Source organism: Temnothorax longispinosus, chromosome 9 (genome assembly GCF_030848805.1).
Source record: "Temnothorax longispinosus isolate EJ_2023e chromosome 9, Tlon_JGU_v1, whole genome shotgun sequence".
Classification (NCBI taxonomy): domain Eukaryota; kingdom Metazoa; phylum Arthropoda; class Insecta; order Hymenoptera; family Formicidae; genus Temnothorax; species Temnothorax longispinosus.
Window position 1 is genome coordinate 13,985,736 of NC_092366.1, and position 15,086 is coordinate 14,000,821.

The following is a 15,086-nucleotide window of genomic DNA, read 5'->3' on the forward strand; positions in this document are numbered from 1 at the left end:
AGCGCCCGTTGAATGGCGCCCGCCCGAAACCGAAATCACGTTAACTTAAGACCGTCGCGCGTCGAATACCGAAATAGCCGCGACGTACGGCGCGGGCGCTACCCGTTTTCCGACCTGATTGAACTATTGTGACGTCGACAGCCACGGGGAATTCGTAGACGACTGTTCGATCCGAACGACCCGTTTCCGACCCGAAATCGAACGCCATTTATTACGGCGCCGATCGGCAGGGACGATTTGCCGGCCGTTCTGATAAAACGCGGGATCTTTAGATGTTTGGATTGATTATGCGAGCTACGTCACGCGGGCAAATGCGAGCCATAGAAATCGTCTGACCTCCTTGACGACGTTAAATTGTAGCTTCGGATTCAGAGATGACTTCCGGCGTCTTGAACGGAATATAGACGCGCGCGCGCGAACCTCGACGTTCGAGGTACCGAAAAGCGGAAACTATAAGGAAAAATGCGAAAATGTCTATCGCGAGGATATCAATCTCGGAAAACAGGATTGACTCACACTCGACTCACATTCGATCGAAGTATCAACACCGTCAGTCGCTGCCAGTTCTCGATAAAATATGGAGAATTTTTGGATTACGCCAACGAACCTCCTACACCGGGCGGGATTTATGGAAACTGTCTAAACTGCAATTTTATCACCTCGCAAGTTAGTGTTTAACATTTGGTGAAATATAACGAGCGAAGCGAAATAACGCCCTTTAATACTGCTCGAGCCGGCCGACTTTTCTACTGTTTAAGAACTCTGGCAAATTGCTGCAAAGTCCTCCTGTACGAGTGCTTAAAAAAGAAAAGGCACAAAACTTTCTCTCGCGCCGTTTCGTAAGTAAGAGAAAATTATTGAGATGACAAATACTTTTGCGAAAATTCAGGGCTCTCGCCCTGATGTGCGAGAATTTGCCGATGATTGTCAGTTCGGCCCCATTTTGTTTCCAAGGGAAAAGTTCTATTGTATGTACATGCTGTTGGTGCAGATGATTTAAAGACGATTCGGTTTGTATAGGGCGAAACTTAAATTATACCGGGTGAGTCGCCAGAAAATGTAGGTTATTGAAATAAGATTTTGATATAAATAGCGCTATGGATACCGGATTACTTAATAAAAATAGGTTACATTTGTGGGTCTGTCTGAAGAAGTCATCATTCCGTTCTTAATTTATTGTCAACAAAAATATAACATAAATCAAGATTCGATTATATTATAGTCATTTATAGTTATTTATAGTCACTATATTCAGTTTCCCATCACGTGTAAATTTGCGCCAAACGATTTCTCACGTACGCAATTTGATTGTAAAACAACCTGTCTTCGAAGCGCGGATTCAGCTCGCGGCGGGTCTGAATTCGAAGAAGGCGCGGAGGAACAGATGCGGGTTTAAGAATGGCAAAACAAAGGCTTATTATAAAGTGAAATTACGTTTATTACACAATAATCCGATGGCCGGGATAGCCAAGCAAAAGGCTCGCGCGGTACGATGTTGAGTGATACGCGTATACTTCCAGAAGTTGCGGTCGTGCTGTTAGGCTATTACTCCTGCTGGCTCGAGGCGCGAGAATTTACAATAGCTGAGCCGGCGCGGTAGACGTACAAGAACGCGCGTGCTTATGATCTTCGCGGGATAGCGCTAGCGATCGGGTACACTTACTGTGCGATCAAGACGGGAGATCGATGCACCGCGGGCGGCGCGAGGTAAATGTCGCGATTGGCTGATTAGCGTGATGCGTACGGGGCGGAGATGGTTTTTCGCAGGTCGAATCGTATGACAACTGATTGGCTCGGGCGGAGCCGATTTTCCCGATGCCGCGGATCGGAGCGCGCGTAACAATGGCGCGAAGCGCGGACGCGGAGATGAGATCGCGCGAGATTTCGTTCGGATGGACGGAGTGCGGAATCCGCCGAGACGCACTCGACGGAGGTAGAGGACGGAGTCTCTACCCCGGCTGTAGGCTGAAATGAAGGAGTAGATTCGGATCGAGCCGGCCACCGAGAAACACTCGGTGGAGACAGAGAGCGGATTCTCTACCCCGGCGGTGAGCTTGTTCAAAGGGCTCGATCGACAATGAGGAATCCGCCGAGACGCACTCGGCGGAGACAGAGAACGAATCCTCTACCCCGGCTTGATAGCTGTGGAGATGTGTCGGGAATCAGTCGGTCGCCGAGACACACTCGGCGGAGACAGAGAAGAAGGATATTTCTTTATCTCGGCTGATAGCTTAGCGAAATGAATTGGGATTCAGTCGGTCGTCGAGACGCACTCGACGGAGACAGAGAAGCAGGATTTCTCTACCCCGGCTGATAGATAGGCTCAGGATTCAGCGGAGATGATCGGTATGAGCTGGTGCTGGATCACGGCGGAATCTGATAATTATTAACAATCCGCGAGATTATATACCCCGCGGATCGACGACGCTGGTAGCGGGGGATGATGCCGGCGCACGCGAGCGTTGGGTTTATACGACGTGGTCCGGAGACGCCCGACGCCGCGACGCCGCGATCGCGCTCGGCGGTGTTCGGGCGACGTCGGCTTCGCTCGGCTTGTGATCCGGTGCCCCGGATCGCGAGTTCGTTAGGACGATTCTAACAATACAATGTTTAAAAAAAAAGAAGGTGGGCACACCGTGTCCGTTCCTCGGCGGATGGTCGGCCGGGTGGCATCGGGTTGTCGTTCAGCCAGAACGATGCGTATTTTCCGGGGCGCATCGTTACATTTGTAAGAAAGATATATAAAGCCCAAATGATTCACTTTCTCATCTGATTGACCAATCGTTTCTCCTTCGGAAACACCACGGTATTTCCAGGCTTGACGTCGCCACCGAGAACCCATTTCCGATCTAAACGGGCGAGGTTCGACGCTATCTGCCACGGCATCGATCACGGTACGTCTTGTTAAAACGCGTGAAATCGCCTCCAATCATTTTTCTAGTCACGCCATTCGTACATGCATTCCCGCGTGCCCCTCCACGCTCGCGGGGATATCTCTCACTCCTAGGGGCGCATATAATCGGCACTGGGCGAATATATTACCGGTCGTTGTTGTTCGCGGGACGTCTCTCATCGATGTAATCTCGTGAAAAATAACTTAACGGTTCGATGACAGAAACAAACGTCAACCCGTATTAGCTTTGATCACGTTTCGCGGCCAATAGCCGAGCGCAAAAAAAAAGGAGAAATGCGGGACGAGCAATCTCTTCTCTGACGTGAGGCCGGTCAAAAGCGAGCGCGCGGGATGAAATTTTCACAATCACACCGCCCCGTTCCGCCGGGTCTGTTTATTTGAATGCTTTCAATTAGACGCAAATGGAAATTGGCCGAAGAAATGAAAGAAAACACAGGGTGCACGGGCGTGCAATTCGCAATGGAATGTTTTCGCCGCCCCGAGGCTAGACCCCCGGCCGTTCATGCCGAAGTGCACAACATTGTAACGAATATGTAACCATACAAAAAAAAAGGACAGAATGAAGCAACCGTACGCCGTTTGGCTCTCTCGAAAATGTATTGACAGTAACTTTCGGAGTGATTTAATCGCTCTCCGCAGATCCTAAAGTGCAATGTCTACCCGGTTGGTTTTCCGTTTTGTTATCGCGCCATACAGATCAATGCGGGCATCTAAATTTCGATGGCGCTCGTTGATTAAAACTTCATACTATTTGCTCGGGGAAAAAAAATTCCACTTTCCGTAACATATAATTTATTGGGCGGGCGAGTGAATTTTATACGCGCGACGGTGTTTACGGTGATCAAAACTTTTATCCCCCTCCCCCCTCCCCTCCCCGTTTCGCTTTACTGCTATTAATCCCATTACTATTGATCGCAGCGCGCGCTCAGCATTGCATAAAGAAAGATTTTCTTTAAATTTCTCCGATGAATGAGATCCTTTAATGCCATTTTATCCATGAATCTAATCTAGAAGTTAATTCCTTAAATGAGTTTCCACAGGAGAAGCACGGCGCTGCTTTTAATTTACACGCGGTTCGGTCCGCGTATATCTTCGAAATAAATGCGGAAAGGAGGAGGAAGGGATGGGCGGCAATATGGCGATTACAAGGGGGCAATCTAGTTTTTAATACCGTCAGATTTATTTATTTAAGCAGCATCAGCCGCGAGTATGCGCGCGCGCGAACATCTACGCGCGGCCTCTTCTTTTCGGGTCGTTTATTCGACCGGAATTAGCCTCTGAATAATGCATGCGAATCCTGGTAACACGTTAAAGGTATAACACGATTTTATCTGGCATTTATGAGGAAGGCTAAGGACACGGCGCGAGTATGTGTATATGAAACGCCAAACACGAAACTGAGGATCGTCCTTTTCTACGCCGGCCGTTATTACATCGCCGGCGCCGCCGTGGTTAGCATTTGCATCTGTATCGAACGCAATAATGTTGCGGCACAATGTGAGTTTTGACTCCCTCCGATCGTGTTAACACGTAATCCCCGCGCGTCCGAAGATTTCTGTCAACTTGTTTCAATGAAAACTGGAAGGCCATAAGCATATTTCGCGTATCCCTATAATAACGCGGGATAATTATGTTTACCCGTAAAGTGTATAAACACGTGATTCACACATACAGCAACGAAGAATAAAGTTACAAAAGGCAATACAAAGGATATAAGAGTCGTAACGGTTATATAGCTAATTTATCGTTACGCGCTATGCCTCTCGACCGTTGAACGTGACTAATGAACGCGCGTCGACTACCGCGTATTTCATAATAATAACGGTTAATCTCCGCCGTAAAAGCGCGGCGTAAACCGCGCAGCTTCCTCCGGGGCGATTGAATGCGCCCGACAGAAGCCGCACGTATATGGGTACATTCGTGATACGCGAAAAAAGATACGGATCCGAAAGGGATCGATGGAAAGTACTAAAGCCGCCTTTTACAGGTGGCGCATAAAGCAGAAGCGAAAACGCTTATATACTCGCGCTTCGCCGGTGTGCGTGTTTATGCGTTCGGTATGAAGCTTTCATTATTCAGAGGGTTCGTTACAACCAGTTATTTTCCTTCCTCGCGAATGCACACTACGCGGAGGAATACGCGTCGAGGGTGTAATTATCTCTCCCCCCCCTCCCTCTCTCTCTTTCTCTCGCGAGTTACATGAATCATCAAAAAATGCGATACATGCGTGTCGTGGTGCATATAACGAAATTGTAAAGTCATCCCACTTTCCACCAGGTCATGACTCTTTCATGAAACGAAAGAGTCTCTCTCTCTCGTCGTGAGTGATCGCGAATTCTCATTACGCTTAATTGCAACATCGTGTAGTAAAATATAATATAGGTAATGAGTAAGGTAATAAGTTAAAATATATAACAAGTTAATAAAATATACAATAAGTTAAATTATTATTTATCGGAGATAAGTGTGCTCACCTTGCGGCACAATCTTGTCCTGATCTCTCGTCCAATAATTGATAGACTTCGGGAACGCTTCTGAATAGCATTCGAGGGTCAACTTCTGGCCTTCTTGGGCACCGACTAACTGATTCTGAACCCAGATCATCGGCGGAACTGAAACAATCAGCGATGGCGTGTACCCAACTTTTAAATTTCAAATTACACGGTATTCTTCACGAACACTTGATTATTTGCATAACTCTTTTTAATAATTACCCTTTATTTTTTTATAGCTTTGTGAATACAAAATGTCACTTCTCATGTTTAATTCATATTTCCTTTTTTTTCAGATTTTTTACAGTTAAATAAATTGTCGACAACTACTTATTTATATTTTATGGTAATAATTTGCCTCCCTCCCCCCCCCCTCCCCCAAAGAAACATCTCGATACAACTGAATAGAAATTGATACAATTTGAAATTGAAACAGATGAGACCGAATTTAATTCAAAATCAGATGCACAAAGGATGAACATACGTACAGTGCACAGTGAGCATTATTCTTTTGCTGACGGAAGGGGGCACGCCATTGGATGCGATGCATAAATAGGAACCCATATGTAGCCGGTTCACCTTCGTGATATTGAAGCTCGGGCCGTCCACGCTCGCGACTGAAATTAGAAAAATTAATTATAATAAAAGATCATAGTAATAGAGAAGCAAGATACGTATGAAATATAGGTATTTAATTATCGAAAATAGAAATGTCATGATAATATAAAGTGACAACGTGATTCGAACGTAATACGAATATCATTCTGTAAAATATTCCTGATCGGCACGTTCATTACTGTCAGAGAGAGAAAAAAATTCATTTGTCGATAAATAACAAAAAGGGATGGAGATTTTCGCCGAATGAAAGGGATTACAACTGCAGGCTAGAAAGGTATCAATAAGTTTGCAACGGGAATTTCCGCGCGAAATATGATCGATGTTATCGATGATAAATCGAGGTGGATGTAACTTTTACGCTGTGACATCGAATGCTTTTGGTGTCAATCGATTTTTTCCCCCATGATGAAACATGGAAAACGTACGTCGGACCTCAGTGAAATTCGCCAAATTTTTGTTTTTTATTCTCGGGGATGTTACGGTTTCCGGGGAATTTCGATAAAGTTATAGCTATAGACAGTTTGGCGCACGGGAAAAGTGCGTGACGCCCGATCGACGGACGGGCCGCTTTGACGTCGATATTTTTATTAGCACTGGCAGCCCGAAACGGCAGAATTTCCAAAAATCTTCGGGATTACGTTCTGTTAAAAAATATCGTTTCGCCCGTAGCATATCGCTTTTACTGGTCGGTTTTTAATTTTCAATGATGTCACAGTACGTATGGAAAGGAGGATTAAAACACTTGCTTAAACATTAAAAAAAAGAGGAACGGTTAAGTTATTCCGACACAATTCTATTTAATTCGATCAGTGGCACGAATAACGTCAAGATAAGGTTTTTTTCCCGCACTTTGCATTGGAAATTTCACCGAGTCATATTTTTAAACGTGTGTTCGTCCACCTCAGTGAAGTTCACGAAGTACATTCGTGCAACTTTTTTGATGTCAGTAACCGTCGCACGCGACACGACGGAAATTGGTTGCCGAAGTTCCATCGCTTATACGTTTCAATTTGAAAACGCGGATTTGGACGCATTTAGGTTTTGCGCATACAAACGTATTCTCGAATGCAAATGCTCCGTAAAATTATTACGATTATTATTACGTTTTTATGCGAGAGCGAAAAATATCGCACGCGAGAAAAACGCCTGGCACTGATTCGCATCGAGCGCGCGAGCGCACAGGGAGCAGAAACTGTACGCGAACTTTTACCATTTTATCAATGTAACTATTATCGCCGGCGAAGAAGGACCACTTTCGCGCGCTAAAATGCACCGGGAAAATGTGCAAACCGTTTTGATGAATGACCGCATAATGCAGCAGCTGCGGGACTCGATTGTAAGCTGCTCCGAGCATGTGTGCGGCCTCTATAAAGCAATTTAAATTACTACATAGTACACCGACAATGCGCGATAATAAATAAAACATACTGTTAAATTTTCTGGAATATTGTTGTACGGAGTATCTCATAAATTCCCGTTACTCATAAACGCATTCGATAAAACGCTGAGTCGATTGCAATGAAAAAAAGAAACAAATATGATACGTAATATAAAATTCTCTGAATATTTAATACAAAATTATATTCAATTAATTCGATATTTAAATTAAAAAACTGCAAAAATATGAAAGGTTGAAATTGGTTCATATCTTTCCCCGTCCGCGCGTGTTCGAAATTCAAATAGCAATTTACGGAGAGCCCGTCAACTCTGGCAACACAAGCGCAAATTCAGTTTACTTATCCGAAAGTTGAAGGCTGCCTATGCCGTTCCACTTGACCGCAATTAAATTCGGCAAAATGTCTGTGCTCTCGCGTTGATGATAAATTAAATATTTTGCTACGCTAAAAGCAGTAAAAAAACACGTAGACACTGAACGATAAAAATTAGTGCGGGTCACGATGCGGGAATCGCGATACGTCACATGCCTCGATATTAGAAGCTAATGACGCTAACTTTCTCAAGTTCGAGACCCGTTGAGACAAGATTACGACGTGTTACACGGAAGTTCCAAATAATCCAATAACACACTGCATCGTAACAATGTCTTGATCGTAATATCATTAAAGCGTACGTATTACAAGCTCATTATAGAAAGCGGAGGTTTTTTTTCTAATGCCGTCAAACATCTGTCACGTCTTCAGTGACACCTTGGAGAAACTATTACGCGGGACCGCAGTATTCTTTCGAGAGGCAACCAGGTGCGGAGTGTCCATCCCGAGCGAATACGCCGGCGACCGATCACAGTCGAAGTGTCGCGGAGTCTCCCTTCTCGGCGCCGCCCTTTATCGGATTAATGGCGTAATAGCGGAACTATGGATAGCGTAATCGTGGTTTAAGGTCGGTCCAGTTGTTTATTGCCCCTTCCCCTCCCCCTTGCGCCGTGCATGCACGCTCCGTACCCTGGAGTCGCCGTATCGTGCGCTCGCCGTGTGTTTGCCAATTTCAATGCAAATATAGAAGATCTTCCTCGCGGTCTCTGCAAACGTATCACCTCGCTCTAACCTATTGGCCTTGCCACGCGGTGTGTTTGCGCTCCCATGCGACCGTCAGCGCGGCGGTTTGGGGTTCGGGGGCTTGATACGGCTCGAATGCACTCGCGCAGTTTAGCCCGAATGTATCTCCCGCCGCCGTCGCCGCGCCGCGCCGAGCGTAAATCTTTTTTCAGGCGGTGCCTTTACGGCACCGCGCGCGCGTAACGGAGCGAGCTTTTGGCGCGTTGCCGCCGCGTTTAGGGACGTTAGAGGGATATTTACTCGATCCCCGAGCTACTCGGATTTTGCGCGAGTCGTACCGATATCCTCCCGAAAGCTGCATGCGCGCCCTCATTTATCTTTCAGGGACCGGAAAATAATCTACGACGTTAAATTTGTAAATATTTAAAACTCGTCCGCGCTTTTTCAAGCGCGTTTATCAACGCGAATTGAGTTATATTATTTTTGAAAAGCGTTATATATATATCGCTTTTGCAAGTCGGCTATAAAAGTTGCAAACTTCATAAGCGAAGTTCTGCCTTCGTGTGCTTACATGTTACGCGAGTTCACAGCTCCGCGCGTAAGTAAAAGAAGAAAAAAAAACGAAGAAACAGATAAAATCAACGTTTTCATAACGGAAATATCAGTAAGAGCCGGCGCACAGTGGAGGAAATATAATGTAAAAAAGTTTATAAAGGACCGAAGAGAGAGACTAAACCCCCCGTATAGCTTTTCCGAGGCGAAACGCGGAGCGCAGAAATTTCGCGATCGTCCGGCGCGCGGAGCTAATGACACATAAAATACTTGGTACATTCCGTCGGCGAGCGTTTAAAAGGGGCGGGGGGAGGGAGGGAATGTGGGGTAAAAGCGCAATCCCGAAAAGGACCGCATCGCGAACGATCGTCGAGTGCACTTTGCCGAGCATCAAATGCCGCGTCTTTCGCCCGTCGTATTCGATTAGCTCTCGCCGTAACGAAGCGTCCGTCCGTCCTGTCCGTTCGTCGCAACGAAAGGCCAGTGAGAGGCGACAGAGAAAGCGAGTCACCTTAATTCAGCGAAAATTTCCCGGCTTTATTACCGGCCCGACTGCGAATTACGCTCGTTCGCGGGCAGCTCGTTAAAACTCACCTTCCTCCCCGTTCCCGAGCTGAATCTGCTGACCGTCCTCGCGCCGCCAGGTGATGTTAGGCGCCGGGGAGCCGGTCGCGGCGCAACGCAGAGTCACGTTTCGTCCCTCCATCACCACCATGTCAGTGCTGGTGTCGTAGTCCAGAATATCGGGCGGCACTGTCGGCAGAAAATGCGCGAGCGTGAAAATTTCTGTATAAGCTGAGGGTGAGTTGGGTAACGCAGAACGTACGTGCGTTTGGGAAGAAAAAAGATATTCCAAAGATGAAGAGAGGCTCCGCGCAATCAGAGACCATCATACTCGTTCGCAATAATTATTTCAGCGAAAATCGTCATTACGATTACACTTACGATTTGTTCTCCGCAAAAAGTAATTTATTTCGAAAATATTGTATTATTGTAGGTATTGTATCAAATATTCAACACAATCACGTTAGATAGGAAAGTATATTAAATCAAGGAAAACCGCGCGGGATTGGATAAACCTCCCTATATTTGTCTTTAATCCTCCTAATGGACGTGATCCTACAATCATACGATATCTAATAAAAGAACTTACATTCGGGGTATCTAGTTACCCGAAATTAGGAGTATCCCCGGCGAAGCGAGAGAGCACGGTGTAGTAAATCTGATCTGCCTGACATTACTGATGCGGCACGAGAGAGTGCACGCGCCCGCGAGCTTTCGCAACACTTAGCGTAACAATAACGCCCGTAAGTTACTTCTCTCTGCGAAGGCAGCAAAGGGGTGGACAAGTATATCTGTTCGTTCATAAATCAGCCGGCGTGGATTAACTCTCTCTGCATACGGCGAAGGGTGGAAACTACGAAGGGCGGCCTCCACGAAGCGCGCCGTTCACGTACAACGTACGGCGGGGCGACACGTGTGCATACATGACACGCGTGCAGGCTGCACGTAATAAAGTAGACAACGATAACGGCGCGCGGCGGCGGGAACGAACGCATCCGCGTCATCTCCGGCGGAAGCGAGCCACCCCAGCGCGCAACGATTCGCCCTACCTACCTACCTACCTAATGTGTCGGACCTTTCGTATTCTGACGTTAAAGAGAGCGGAGCCGAAGGAGACGAGTTTCTCGTTTCGGATTCCATACTAGCCTCAGAGCCGGGAGAGAGCCGTGGGAGTTTCGCGGAGTTTAGAATAGCTCGGAATACACGGCTCGCGGGCTGTACACGTATATACCTACACACCCTATCGCTTCTCGCTCTTGCTTCGCTCGTCACATCCGTCATCAAAAATTCTCGAGTCCGTCTATATCTTCGGCCCCGGCCGGCGAGATACGAAATCGCCTCGCGCGACTTTCCGGGATCCAATTTTTCCCGAGAACGCGCGGACGCATTAAAATCCCATGTATACAAATGCAGATCGTTGAAGCTTACCGACCGCGCACTACTCTCGCCCCGGCTCCCGGTATAAAACGGCGGACTTTACGATCGCGATCCGGAAAGAATATCAACGCGCGACACGCGCGGCTCTTTGCGGAAATCATAATCCCGAGCGCGGCCCGGTTTATCCCGCGGCCAGGCTTTTCCATTTTGCTACACCCATTAAAGTCTACCCCGGGCTCTCTTCCTTTATCTTCTCTTTCTCCGCCTTCCTTTCGCGCTTTCTCTTTCCCTTTCTCTCTCCCTCTTTCGCTTTCTCTCCTTCTCTTTCTCAACTTCTCCCGGGATAAACGTGTCCCTCGCGAGTAATGTCTTACTAGGTTCGCTTACATGCGAATCGGGGTTCGAAGGTTGCATCGGTTGGCCGAAAGGAGGAGCAGGTCGGGGTTGACGGGGTCGATTTTATTCCGCCCTACGGCCGGAACTCGATTTGCGGTTGAGTGCCAGTATGGGTGATGCTGAATTGGCGGGTCAAAGCTACCCAGAATCTCCGCTGGCCACCAGGAGACCCCACTTCTCTTCCGCCGCTTCTACTCTCCGCACAATCGAGCTTCAAACATTTGTTCGTTCGTTCGTTCGTTCGTTCGTTCGTTTGATTTGTACGCATCTATTTGGAGACCATAGATTATGGTACCAATGCAACTCGTGGCGCGCAGCATGCCCTATTTTATCAGCAATATTCGATCGAAACATACAATAGAGTATGTATACTGTATGTATCAGTATGTACTAAACAGTACGTAAATATGATAATACGTAAGATCAAGGAGAAACTTAAACATACAATCTTGATAGTATCCATTAATTAATGAATTTGCAGGGTCAATGATAGCAGTACAATGATTTTGGGAAATGGAGTTTTTTTCATCAAGTACAATTTTTATCATATACCGTGGAGTATTACATTTATGAAAAATAATTTTCGTTCGAAAGAGAGGTAAATTTATATTACAATATTTTTTATTTGTAATATATATATTTATATATATATACAGATGCATATTGTATAACATTTAAAATAATATTATTATTAAGGAATATATGTATATATTGTATTATATCTAAATATGAATACAGAACACATGATAGCGTACGATAGGTCACAAAAAATTATTCAAACTTTTGATATAATTAATTAATTCAAGGTTTTCTAAACTGAATTACAATTCAGTGATTTATGGCCGATTTCTAACTGATTGTTCGAGCCGATGTATTCGGTGAAAACTTCGCAACAAATTGGGCATTACCACGGTTGCAATCCGCTTTTACTCCTCCATTCCGTCTACTATTCCACGTGTTTTGTAACCCCCGCAGACGGCAAACTACGAAACAAAACTCGGCGCAATCGCTCATGCGGCCGCTACTGTTTACCACCACATCAATCTGAAACCGAATCTTAACTCGTTATACGTGACTCTACATGAAGCCGTTATTTCAATATCGATATCCAGCCCCGAATTCAGATTTCCTCTTCGGATTTACATCAACTTTTTCTGCAGACTCGTGCACAAACGGTTAATGAATTTTCAGAAAGCTTTATCGCGCACGACAACCAACGTTGCGAAAAAGGATTTCCGTTAGAATTACACGATTACACGTAGCGATAACGTATACGCAATTGAAGCATCGGATATTTTTACAAAATATGGAAACGTACTTCGATCCGAGATTAGATTACCAATCATTTAATATAGTAATGGGCGGCCCAGTTTCCGTTATTCCGCACGTTTCGTTTTATGGTTTCTATCTCGTGCATTACGTGCCGCACACATTACGGTAAGCCATCCCCCGCCCTGGTCCATCCCGTCCAACGTCCATCATCCTCGCATCAATCCGGACTTAGTGCTCTATCACGTCTGACACCATGGATTATACAGGGATATAAAACAATTTTAATGCGAAACTTAACGCGTGAATCTACCGTTTTTTTTTTTTTTTTTTTCAAGCGGACAATTATCTGACGCAGATTCGTGCGTGACACTATACCATCTCGATAAACCGCGCGATTCACACGTCATTCGTAAAATGATTGTCATCGGTTGGACGAGATAGATAGGAATGCGGAACGCGCCGCTGACAACCGCGATTTCCGTACACAGCGCGGTATCTTATGTAACAATAACCATATGTAAATGGGTCTCAGTCGTTACAGCATTGCTGAACACCGCTCGGAATTGATATACGTCCGCGATACGCTCTCCTATACAGCACAGTTTATTCGCATTGTTCTGCACGCTGTGTCTGGTTATGATACCCCCGGCCGCACGCGGGTTGCAGAGAGAATTCTATATATTAAAGCAAAACCCCGGTATCGCGTATCAACCTCAATCCGCCTCGCCCATCCCGTTTACCGGCAACCAACCCCTCCGGTTGCTTCGAAGTCCTAGAAACTCGCCACTCCTCAACGTGACTATGCACTTCGTTTCATCTAACGTTGTTTCTGCAACGCCGAGGTGTTTACCGAGCGAGCGGGATGACCTCGACACCGATTTCGGATAACGACGGCTTTCTCTTTCTCTCTCTCTCTCTATTTCTGTCCTCGAATCCTCTTTAAAATTCGCGAGCATGTCGATGTTAAGTCGTAGAATTTGACATTCTATTAAATTATTTTTCAAATTGCAAATTTCGATTAGGAAAAAATTCGTGACATGTACGTCGTGTGTATATCGGAATTTTTTGTCAAAGACAATTTTTCCCGTTTACCCCACATTTTATCGACCGATCGATATTCGTTTACCTGACGCTATAAAGAAGGACACTCGTGAATTTCCCCGCTAAATGACAGTAATCAGACGTCCCGTCGTATTCCGTGCTTTTTGCGGCGTTGCACGGGAATCAGTCGTTCCCTCCTTCGAGCGGTGCTGGCGCAAAAATCCTCAGGCGAGGTAGATACTTGTATCAGGTATCAATCCAGCTCCATCTCGTCCATCCTATCCTAACAACCCTCCACCACACCGGCTCAGACCTGACCAATGGCGCGCTCGTTTCGCGGAACGTCGTTTCTACCGATGCAACTGACGTTGAGTAGCGTGGCGTGAGGGCGGGGGAGGGGTCGGGGGTTTAAAAAAGTGCAGTGCATCGGACGAGCGCCGCAAGCCGAGCGTGGCTTAATTTCGATGCGTAAATCGAACCGGCCAGCAGCCGGAGCATGGGTGGAGAAAGGAATGGGAATGGGCAGGCAGCGGGGGTTATACGGGAAACGTTTGCCTCACGTCGAAACACGACATGCCACGTAGCGAAGTTGGGAATTCGTTTCGAGCTCGGAAACGACGTTGTAACGAGTGCCGCCTGCAGGGCTATCGGGGGCGGGTCTTAGTAAATCAGCTGGGGAATAGACCAACGGGGAGAAAAGTTTGGCGGATTTATCTGCGGATCCCCTGGCTAACCCAGAAGAGTTATACGCGGACAATCTTAGGCCCCGCGGACGACGTCTCGTCATGCACGAAAGGCCTAATCATTAAATAAATCAATTTCACCTCGATATCAGGATCCATGGATCCTGAATAATTCGTCCAAGGTGGTTCATCCGTGACAACGCTGTCCAAAAAGTTAGTGATTAATACAATACGAAGTCTGTGCTAAACTTTGGAAATATGATTTATGACATACAACTTCTGTGACATTATCGAAATAAAATATCTCAATCTTTATATAATGTTTCAAAAGTCATAAAGAAATATTAATTTCTCGCGCTTTAACATATAGTTTTGAATGGGATTGTGTACTTTGCGTATTAAGTGCTTCAAAACTAAACAGTCAGTCTTGTATTTTTATAAGAATACTTTTACAAGTCTTTTTCATCGTCTTTTCATTTTTCGTTAAAACCATAGAGTGGTTTGATCGCTACAATTAGAAACGTGATATCGGAAACCGTTTTCGTACTTGCATGTAAAAATTGCTAATTTTGACTTCCATTATTTCAATCGTGTTCACATTAATATGCTGTTCAAATTTTAACGCACTATGCACATCAGTTCTTCTTTTTTCCCTTATATTTTTTCTCTTATCGGCGAATTTGGATTTTGTGAATTTATATACCTAATAGACGAGAGCGTGATA

At 45.7% G+C, this 15,086-nt stretch overlaps 1 protein-coding gene across 2 annotated transcripts in view; it reads right to left on the bottom strand.

Annotated features, from left to right (window-relative positions):
• The window catches only part of LOC139818625 (limbic system-associated membrane protein), a 167,604-nt gene that overhangs the window by 14,432 nt on the left and 138,086 nt on the right, over positions 1 to 15,086 (bottom strand). For both annotated transcript variants that reach the window (XM_071787420.1, XM_071787419.1), the window contains exons 4-6: positions 9,624 to 9,782; positions 5,895 to 6,023; positions 5,389 to 5,526 (exon numbers count right to left, since the gene is read on the bottom strand). In XM_071787420.1, coding sequence (XP_071643521.1) covers positions 5,389 to 5,526; positions 5,895 to 6,023; positions 9,624 to 9,782 — 426 coding nt within the window. The remainder of the gene's footprint in view (positions 1 to 5,388; positions 5,527 to 5,894; positions 6,024 to 9,623; positions 9,783 to 15,086) is intronic.